This window comes from Pistacia vera, unplaced genomic scaffold, assembly GCF_008641045.1.
Source record: "Pistacia vera cultivar Batoury unplaced genomic scaffold, PisVer_v2 Contig310, whole genome shotgun sequence".
NCBI classification, from domain to species: domain Eukaryota; kingdom Viridiplantae; phylum Streptophyta; class Magnoliopsida; order Sapindales; family Anacardiaceae; genus Pistacia; species Pistacia vera.
Genome location: NW_022196125.1, coordinates 1248907 through 1259458, shown reverse-complemented (window position 1 = coordinate 1259458; position 10552 = coordinate 1248907). Strand labels below are relative to the sequence as shown.

Genomic DNA, 10552 nt, shown 5'->3' with positions numbered 1-10552 from the left:
TTGGAATTCCATTATCATGTACAGATTCATAACTGGGATCTAGGATCAATCCACAAGTTAAATAGAGAGAGAGGAAAGTAAAGAAAAACCATAACAATGTTTAAATATTTTGATATCGCAAGTGTTATCTAAAAATACAACAATAATAACTCAAGGAGGCCTCAAATGTCTCGTCTTGCATTATCGATACTGATAGAGATAGAAGAACGCTACTCAAATTTCTTGATTAGTGATAGGTCATTCAGCATTTTCTCGATTGCCTCGTCATCATGAGCCCGCCCCTTGGTCTGGAAACATAAGTGATATTTAGGTAGTGTAATGCATGCATTTTTAAACCTTATAAAAAAACTCCATAAGATGAGTTTTTTGATACTTTGGACCGTCTTATAGGGCATAGTGTAGAGAGGGAGAAACAAAGCAAGATCATAGAATTTCTTTCCCAACATTTATATGGTAGCATGTGAGCACAGTACAATACATATACAGTCTATTTCATTTAAGAAGGAAAATGATTGGAGGAAATGCAGACATATTAGGATAATGAAAGAGATGAGCAGTGTGTGATTAAAGCATACCTTAATGGAAGGTACCATAGCAATAGCTTCCTCTACAGTTTCAGGGCAAAGGTTGCCAAGCACACACAGCTGCAAAAAGAAGTGCATATCACGAATTTAGAGGTTTATAATGTGAGACGAAAATCATATGCTAGTTTACAAATATAAGGGCGCTTTACCTCGAATTCAGCCAACTGATATCTACTCAGGATTCTGAAAACCAGTTAAGATCAACTTTTTTTATTGGAAGATGCAAAATGATTCAAGGGGACAAATAAACAAAACCTGTCATTACTTAATTAACAGAAAACCCCTCTTTTCTCCATAAAAAAATTGCCATGCTACTTTTGTCAGCATACTAAAACACTAGATGAGATCCTACAAGTATTATTAATCAAACAGTTTATAATTCATAAAACTAGATGAGCTCTTCCAAATTTAATATCCATGGTGACTTTGAAGCTAAAAGAATTAAAAAAGAAAAGGGTAGATAACAAGGAGGTAACTATCTCAGCCATTTACAACCAATTCCAATAATTAACTCCAGAATTACTTTTGCAAGTTAATGAAGTCATATTAGTGATATAAAAAATCAAAAGGAGGGAAGAAACCATCTGTAAGCAAGGCATCTGGTCTATCGAAGTTAGAAGACATATATATGAGAGGTCTGAAAAGAATTGTAAGAGATCTGGTTTCATAAACATCACAAATTTGAGTAACTATTGAACATCTCACATGTTAGCAATTTCAGCAAAAAATTTCCATATCACAGACAAGGGTTTAAAGTATGGATATCATCTCATAAGCATCTCATGTATGGGAAAGAACAAAGCAAATACCAAGTTCAAATTAAAATAAAAAGCTTCATAAATCAAGTCTGTGCTTAAATATTCTCCAAGAACAATGGCTATTTGAGAAGAAAATGAATCATTCAGTGCATCTTCATCATTGTTAGCATTAATTGTGAGTCGGTGCGTGTGTGTTTGCAAGCATGTCAGCATGAGTATGCATGAGAGCAAATAGTAAATGAAACCTATTATACATAAACTTGAAGGATACTCTCTAACTTGTCTAACAGCATCAGGATTCTTATACCGACTGAAGCGCTTCACATACTGCAATGATTTCTCAAAAACCCTGAAGAGTGATAAGAAACAGTATGTTATGAAAAAAAAAAAAATGAAACTAAAAACACTAACTACCACGTTTGAAGACGAAAGACATAAGTCACAAAACCTTTCATGATTCCCCAGCAGCATTATCTACTGAAAACCAGGGAATCGTCCATGTGTGGAACTCAAAAAGAACCAATGGCAACCCCAGCCACCCCCAGCCCCCATCTTCCCTATTCATTCATCTATTTATTCTTAACAACCTAGAAATTTCTGAAACCGCCAAGATAACTCGAGTATCAACACTACCCTCCATCGAAGCCTAATCAAACTTTCTTTTTGTATGAAATTCATAAGATAAGTTTAGGTTAAGTAGCCTGCAATTCGAATGACATTTTATCTTTATAAAACAAAAGAAACCCATCAATCCTTCAATCATTAGCATAATTTTTCTTCTATTAACATACCCTTTTGCCCATCCTACCAAAAAATCTTAATTTGACACCAAATTTCAAGAAAAAATTGAAGCTTTAAATATACCCAATAGCAGAATTATTCCACACACAAAAAAATAAATAAATAAATAAATAAACGATGAGATACTTACTGGGAAACTTGATTCATGGGATCATCAGACGTCTGCTGAAGCTGCTCAAACTTGTGCTCAAGAATCAACGAAACTTCACAATTCATCAAACACTTGGCCTTCAAAAATTCTGATAAAAAATTAAAAATCAAAACACCATCGATACAATTTTTTCAAAATTTCTAACAGAGATGTAGAGGTAAAATTATTTACCCTCTCCGATTTTAAGCTCGGCCGCATTCTCTTCTTCTTCTCCGGACATCTTTAGAATCTGGGTCTGTCTAGTTAGGGCTTTTTTACAGGTTTCAGAGACAGTGATGCAAATTTATTTGATTTTCTGCTCCGTTTTCCGTTGCTATGTGGATTGATAATGTGTTACCTCCCTAAAGTTTGCACTAATTACAATACCCCTTAAAGTTTTTTTAATTTTCTAGGGATAATGATAGTTTGATTTTAAATTTTAGGAAAATGCTACACCCACAACTTCTTCTCACAAACTTCCTCTCAAAACCCCAGCATGGCAGTTTATAATTGTTTAACTCATAATGGGTTCAACCTGATAAATTACGACTAACTAATTACGAGTTGTCACGTCAAGATTGTGGGATAGTTTGTTAAAAAAGATTGAAATTTTAATCATATGGTCTGAGGGTTACACCGATTATTCAAGGAATTTTTTATTTTTCAATGGGACGGGTGCATTATATGTGTACTTCACTTAATGTTAGCTGACTTTATACATGGACACCCCGAGGTTTAGTGTAAGAAAAATAAGATATGGAGGTTTCGAATGAAACTCTTACACTCTTATAATCAAAAGACATTCTGTAAAAAGCTAAATGAAATACAGAAATTTAGTACGTCGACCAATATACACTTATTTTGTCTTTCTCTTACAATAAAAAGAAACTAATGTCTTACATTTGTCACATGATCAAAATATTTAATAGTTATTTTTCACAACAATAATACTATATTTACAAATAAATCTTACAAAAATTTACATATAAAATGAGGTGGTAAAAAATAAATGAAAAAGTAAAACAAAAAATCAAACTCATTAAATTCACTCTTCCATTCATTTTTTGCCACATCACTTTATACGGAGATCTTTGTAAAATTTCTTTGTAATTATAACATTACCCTTTTCACAAACATCATTCAATTATTAAGGAAAAATTTTCATTCTGAAACTGTTAGGGTGCAAGTGTTCTATTTTGAAATCTGTGGGACTCCTTTATATTCACTAAAATTTTCTCCATTTGAGAACTACTTGACATTATACCTCTTATAGTTATAAGATTGCAGGTAATTTTTAATCAAACAAATAAAGTTAATTTTAGAATTTTATTAAATTATTTATTAGTATAGGAAAGAGGGCTTTGGCCATTATGAACCAAACCCATTAAAGAGAAACAATTACATTGAAACTGAAAGCCACAAGGAGTAGCAGTAGACACAAATCTCACAACTCTAGTGAATTTCCAATCTGTTAATTATTCTTATCTTTAAACCAGATTTCATTTGAAGTACAACTCAAACATTTGGACCAAGACTCTGTCCTTCAACTACTTGAACATCGTAGTTATGAAGTATAGTGGCTGCTACAGCATTCATTTTGAGTGAAAGCAACCTCTTTGCCAAGACAAGTTCTTGGTCCTGCATTGAAAACAAAGAACTTGTATGAAGGCTCATGTTTGATCCCTTCTTTCTCCGAAATCCATCTCTCGGACTTGAACTCCAAGCAGCACTCTCCCCGTATCGACTTCATTCTTCCCATTGCATACTTGGAACTATGCCCACTTGGAAGGATATCTGCTTCTATTGGGACCTTGTGCTCGAAAGGAACTGGTGGGAAGAGCCTTAATGCTTCACATAATGCCCCATGAAGATAAACAAGCTTATTTAGCTCATTGATGTCAAATTTCCACCATTTTGCTGCCACTTTTTCCGCTGAGATTTTCATGTTTAGCTCTTCTCTGATTCTGGTTTCCACTGATGGATTCTTTGAAACAAGCCAAAAGAACCAAGTGAGAGCAGAGCTTATGGTATCTCCCTCCGCAAGCATGAAACTTAAAATGGTATCTCTCAAGAACTTTTCATCAGATTTAAATCCTAAACCCTTGTAATCTTCCTTTATATATGATGTTAAAAGATCCTCACCCACTTGAATTTCTTTTGCTCAACTCTTCTCTTTTCTTTTGTATATATTCAAAGATTCGATCTAATGTCTCCTTAGCTTTCTTCACCTTCTTTTCTTCTCCAATGTATAGTCATCTTTGTAGCTTCCACTCTTTCTGGTACAAGTACAACATGCCTGTAAAAAAAAGATTCCTCAGCATCTTCCGAGGCTTTTGAGAATGGATTTTCCGGGAATTCAATGGACAGGCACCCTGGATCATAGCCTGTAACAATATAAAAGTAGCCTCAAACGCAAACCTCTGAAACAAATCCTGCGAGTCGGCAGCTTTCCCTTCCTTTGCCACATTTTCCAGGATTCGGATAAGCCCTTTCTCCTCTTCTTCCAAGGTGGTCTTCACCTTTGAAATTTCTGATGATTCATCAGAACTTGAGCAGCTTTCCTTTGGCTTTTCCACAAATCTGAGTCTGAATTGAAAATCCTATCTCCCAACATATCAAATATTTGCTTGAATTCATCTCTTTTTAGGAAGTTGGAGAAGTTTGAGCTCATTATGTAGTGTATGTTGGCAGGATCAGCTGTGACTAACATGTCCATGTTGGCAAACCAAGGCCCTTTTCAAGATAAAAGTGCACTGGCTTTTCTGCATTACTTCAGGGACAAAATCGTGAATCCTCCGAACGTTGAGCAAAAGCTCCGGCAACATTCCGACTATTGGAAAGTTCATAGGCAGCCCATTGTTGCTGGTTGAGCAACGAATAATGAAGAAGCAAATGAAATGACTTACAAGAAAAATTCGAAAAAACCAATCAATGCCATGTTGTATTGCTCGTTGAGAATTGTATGTATTTTGAGTTCGTGTATGCTTGAGGAGATTGAGTGCAATTTAGCAGTATTAATCAAGAATTTAATTCTAATTAATTAAGTGGAGAAGATATATATTCATAAGGACAACTTTCATAATTGAGATCCGCTCTGCGGACAAGATCTAACATAATTGAAGGTTGTTAAGATAAGATTATCGGTTGTTTGATTCAGTGTGTAGTCGTCGTTACTCGTTTCACCTTAAAACTTAAAGTTTTAGGTAAAATTTTAACTCGATATGATAGTAGAGATAAATGTTACAAGTTCAAATCATCACATTTTAACGATAAAGATTGGCTCACAACCCAATCATACAAGCTTTCTCTCACAACCCCGATGTGACAGCTCGCAATTGATCAACTCATAATTAGGTAGGCAAAACCTATTGCGAACTGACCAATTGCGAACTAGCACGTTAGGATTACGAGAGAAAGTTTGCAAAATTAGATTGTAAATATAGTTTTACCCACATTTTAATTGGATATAAAATAAAATCCAAGTACATGTGAAGGAGGCTTTGGATACCAGAGAAATAAAATTCACGAAACAAAAACATGATTCAAGTTTCACTTGAGAACCCACTGAAATAAATATTTACATCTACTAGTTTAAGTTTTATTTGTGTTGCTATAAGATGGTAGCATCATGTTCAGAATAAAAATGTACAACATATATTAAAGCCTGTGGGACTATATGCTAAAAATAGATCTATTTTATATTCAACAATTTGGTGGTGATCACTCGATGACCAAAATGAGATTAATGATTCATTGGGTTTGGATACTGTAAATTTTTTCAATTAAATTTAGACATTGCATGTGAATCGTTCATCTTTGCTAATCCAACGGTGATAAGATAATTTTTTTTAAAGAAAGTTACATTTAATACAAACTCAACATCTCTTATTATCACCGTTGGATCATCAATAATTAACGGTCCACAAAGAGTTAAAAAATTAAACAAAAATTTAAGTAACAATATCCCAACCCTTTGTTTATTGATGTATATATATATAGCTCAACCTTTATGGGGATTATTTCTAAACCTTTTGGGGTCTAAGTGTCAGTTTCTGATGTTTCGGGGGTGCAATGGTATTAAGCCCTCAAATTTAAACTCGGAAGAAAACCCACATTTTGTTGCGGGCTATGCCTGCAACTAGCAGCTCAAAACACTAACAAAATTCATATATAGGAGAAACTTTGGATCGCCGTTCACAGACTAATGTGTGCTATATACCAATTTTCTAGATACAGAAACCCTTTATAAATAAAACCAAAATCGATGACCGAGTAGCACTTAATACCTCTGATTTCTTCGGTTCTATCAAGTAAGACAAAAATCATGAGAAATAGTTAAGCTGAGCAGATTGATTCAAGCATTTCTCAAACTGTACTACAACAGCCTCCTCTGTCACAATCCAGCCCCCATTGTTGGACTTTTCTCGATCGACTGAGTTCAAACAGCTCTGCAGGTAAACATTAAAAGTTAGGCAATTCCATGCAGAAGTACCTGACTTGAAGTTTCAATGAGAAATTATACAAAAGCCATTTTAAGTGGTAACCAGAAACCAAGGGTCAAGTACACAGTCCAGGATAGCAGCTTAAACAATTGAGCCCAAACACTTGGAAAAGATATCCAGATTCAATGCGGGATATGTTGAAGATTCACCTTAGAACAAGTGTACACAATGAGTGTCATCCAATTCCAGTTCTCCAAAGAATAGTTTTGACAATCATCAGTAGCTTCTTGTAGAAAATATATTAATGGGGACATCAGCTGCATTTCAAAGTGCCTTGAACCTCCACAGAGCTTGCACTTTCCAGGGTCTCCCTCTTCTGCTGTAGCCAGAAGGGGCTTCCCACCATATGAATATCTGAGCACACAAAGACATCGAAAATCACAAAAATAAACAAAAACAAAATCAGGAATTGAGAGAATATGTCAGGCTATCAGAAAATGGTCAGCTGTAGACAATACAACACAAAAAAAACAATACAACATGAGAAAAAGAGAAAACGTTGTTCCATAAGAACATTAAAAGTAAATAGATTATCATACAAAGATCTATAGATATTGCTTTGTATAACATCAAATTTGATTACCAAATTGAGGAATTTTTAAAACTAAAATTATTTTAATATCTATTTATGTCCACCTGGCGTAATAGACTGAATTTACCAAAAGGAAATCACAGATAACGAGATCATCAACAAGTAATAACTCTGAACTTCAAATTTTTTAATAGACACCCAAAAGATATTTTATTGAAGAAAAAAAAAATAGTTTATCATCTGATAGATACCTAGACTCTCGCCTTCAGTCACCACTACTCAGAACCCAGCAACACACAAACTCCAGAATTCCACAACCAACACAGATAACAATTTCAGATAAGCAACCCAGAACAGTCAAGCAAACACTATTCAAAATTAATATATGTCTATTGATTGAATTCCAGCCAATAAACTAGTTAATTCTACCAATGAAAATCAACATCAACAAGAACAGAACAGTAAAATAAGAACAAAAATATGATAACCCAGCTGGACTTCGAGGGCCAGCACCTCCACAACAAGTTTTCCTTTTTACTTTCCAGATTATCCCCCAAAATCTCACTGTCTCTCCTTTTATTCTATTTTTCATAACAAACTTTTTCAATCATCTACTCCCTTAATGCCATCTGTCCCTTCCCTAAACCATCCTTAACACCTCACACACAAGAATCTTCCTGCCAACTGACCAAAATCCCCTAATTCACACCCTTATGTTTCCTACAATAGACCAGCATATTAGGGGCCTCATCATCATCCCTTTTAATCATCCTTGCATCAAAATTAGTGACTATGCAGAAACAATCCATTTCAGATTTTTTTCTAGATTATGAGCATCCAGCTTGTTATTCACCAAGTGTCTCTGTAAATAAGCTACATTAATAGAGATTCAATCAATAGGCATCTTAGAAACTGACACCATGCACAATATAATTTCAAGGGTCCATACTTAATCAATAGACCAAATTATAAGCTAACAGTAAAACTGTATGCTTGCCCAAGGTCCTGATTCCAAATAGCTAATACCTGAAACATTGTTCTGGGTATGCATCCAACTGTTTCTTGAACTTTAGGTAAGTCCTATCTACAGTCAAAGCTTTATCATACTCATAGCGTTCCTCTTCCCACCTTTCTTCTTGTACCTGATCACCGACATCAGTTTGTTTCTCCTTAAGGGAAAGTGAAGAATAGTTTGAACATATAGAAGCAACATCCTTTGATAACGACACTTCATGATTATAAATGTAAAAGCAGGGCACAACTGCACAAAGAAATAAAGTGACCTAAGAAAACTTAAATAGCAATTATATGCAATAATTAGAAGCCGAAATCCAACTAATTTAAAATCTTATGTTGTAATTCATATCAAATCAGAAAGAACAAGAATTTACTAGCATCAAGCATCAAATGACCTTTTGTCCACCCTATAGTATGTTGACACATGATGATGCACTGATGCAGAAAGCCAATTAAGTTGACAATGGCTACTACAACAGAACAGAAAGAAAAAGGACAACTATATCTTCAGATATGTGTTCCATAAAACAATTATACCCGGTGTATCAACATCTACAACTCTTTTCTGCTGGCTCAAAGGTGAAGGCTTCACACTAGACTTAGAATTCTGGTTACTCTTTGTTTTCCTGGAATGAGAAGCCAAGCTTGATGCTTCAGAAAGTGCTTTACCCAAAGCCTCCAAATCTAAATCATCATCTTCATCGTCATCAAAACTATCCCACCAGCTCTTTTTCGAACCTGAAACAGAATTCGAAGGAACCATTTCTTCAGCGGCACTACACGATTCCTTCACATCATCTAATTTCTGAACACGAAGAGCTCTCCAACTGCATGTATCACCACCAATAACACCAAAAGATCAACAAAACTACAGTTCAAACACTTATATCTCACTGCTTAAAAAAATTGAAAGAGAATCTTGATAAAGACCTAAGGGGACTGCTCCCACAATTTAACATTACACATCCAAAAACATATACAACACGTTCTTCAATCCTTAAACTCTCACTCGACACCGGAGCATAAACCTGGAGTCAAAAAACACAAAAACAAAAAATTTACATCACATTCCCAAAGAAAATGGATCTTACCACATCACTTGGGACGCAAAATCTGTAACATTCAACACCAATTTGCAACAAAAAATTGATGCTAACAATACAATTTTGTTAAAATCCACGTCGAATGTCCGGTAAAGTTACAGGAATTTGCACAGTCCCAGCACCATAACAACTCTCAAAAAAACAAAAATTGAATTTAAACCTGAGCAATAAGATAGAGTTTACTTCCACAAGCACCACACTGAAGCAAATTAGGGTTTAAACTCTCCGTATAAAAAGGCCAGTCCTGTTAACATTTAAAAAAAATTACAATTCAGAAAATTAAATAATAATTGAGGACATAAAAATGAATCGGAAGTTACTACTTACAGGAAGTCCGCCAATTTTTGAGGTGTAGTGATCGGACGGCTCACGATTATCGTCAGCCCAAGGTCCCGGCAAGCCGAGAATAACTTTACTCATTTGGTTATTAAATTTGTTTTAAATAAATTAGTAGTTTGAAAAATTACTGAATTTAACAAATAGTGTTTTGTTTTTGTTTTTTTCTTTTTCGGTGTTTTCAGAATTAAGAGGTTCCGCCGGAGAAGGCGAGTAGGCAACGGCTAGTTTTGGAAGGTTTTTGTTGAGTTGAGAGAAGAAAGTCGAGCTACTAGAAGAACAGGAGAGTGCGGGTCAGGACTTGAGAGAGGATAGATAAAACGGTGCCGTTTAATCAGTCTAAAAGAAAGTTTATACAACAAAAATATGTCAATTTTTCGTTTAATTGACATATAAAAGTGCTATAGTAAAATAATAAAATTTCACTATAATTAATTTTAAGTATTAATAAAATTAAAGATGTGAAGGTGATTTAATAATATTTATTAATTAATAAAAGTGAATTTTAAACTTTCACTAACAATTTATTAACGATAGAAAAATTTAGTTATTTCAGAAGTTTTAATGAGATTTTCGTAATTATATCATACCTTAAGGATTATTTTCATTAACTCAGGCATATAATTATAATATATCTCTTGTTGTTTATTTAGCTATGGGAAATTTTTAGAATTATATTTAATTTAATTTTACCTATTAACTATCTTTTATAAGAAATTTACCATTGTTTTATGCTTCTCAATCCTATTTCCAAAATACTTGTTTATTTTATTATTTGAGAAATACTAT

The 10552-nt window shown here is 34.2% G+C and overlaps 2 protein-coding genes and 1 pseudogene across 2 annotated transcripts; all 3 read right to left on the bottom strand.

Annotated features, from left to right (window-relative positions):
- LOC116136285 (DNA-directed RNA polymerase II subunit 4) lies at positions 1-2601 on the bottom strand. Its single transcript, XM_031422003.1, has 6 exons — positions 2466-2601; positions 2274-2382; positions 1614-1691; positions 734-767; positions 576-644; positions 1-287 (listed from the first exon to the last, which is right to left on the bottom strand). Exons 1-6 carry the CDS (start codon positions 2512-2514, stop codon positions 210-212), a joined length of 417 nt encoding a protein of 138 aa, XP_031277863.1. The 5' UTR covers positions 2515-2601; the 3' UTR covers positions 1-209.
- A 1150-nt stretch (positions 2602-3751) lies between these two features.
- Positions 3752-5211, bottom strand: LOC116136321 (annotated as a pseudogene).
- Positions 5212-6397: 1186 nt separating this feature from the next.
- LOC116136261 (programmed cell death protein 2-like) lies at positions 6398-10063 on the bottom strand. The gene is made up of 7 exons (XM_031421986.1): positions 9755-10063; positions 9588-9671; positions 9255-9352; positions 8862-9151; positions 8334-8568; positions 6925-7129; positions 6398-6721 (listed from the first exon to the last, which is right to left on the bottom strand). The coding sequence occupies exons 1-7, from the start codon at positions 9845-9847 to the stop codon at positions 6596-6598; spliced, it is 1131 nt and encodes a 376-aa protein (XP_031277846.1). The 5' UTR covers positions 9848-10063; the 3' UTR covers positions 6398-6595.
- Between the last annotated feature and the right edge of the window lie 489 nt (positions 10064-10552).

Excerpts from the sequence above, each read along its gene's own strand:
- LOC116136285 (XM_031422003.1), bottom strand. The coding sequence starts at position 2,514 with ATGTCCGGAGAAGAAGAAGAGAATGCGGCCGAGCTTAAAATCGGAGAG. Across the intron at positions 768-1,613 it reads GCTGTTAGACAAGTTAGAGA|AATCCTGAGTAGATATCAGT; the intron begins GTATCCTTCAAG and ends ACTGGTTTTCAG. Across the intron at positions 288-575 it reads CTATGGTACCTTCCATTAAG|ACCAAGGGGCGGGCTCATGA; the intron begins GTATGCTTTAAT and ends TTATGTTTCCAG.
- LOC116136261 (XM_031421986.1), bottom strand. The coding sequence starts at position 9,847 with ATGAGTAAAGTTATTCTCGGCTTGCCGGGACCTTGGGCTGACGATAAT. Across the intron at positions 9,353-9,587 it reads AACTCTATCTTATTGCTCAG|GTTTATGCTCCGGTGTCGAG; the intron begins GTTTAAATTCAA and ends TTTTGACTCCAG. Across the intron at positions 7,130-8,333 it reads TACCCAGAACAATGTTTCAG|ATATTCATATGGTGGGAAGC; the intron begins GTATTAGCTATT and ends TTGTGTGCTCAG.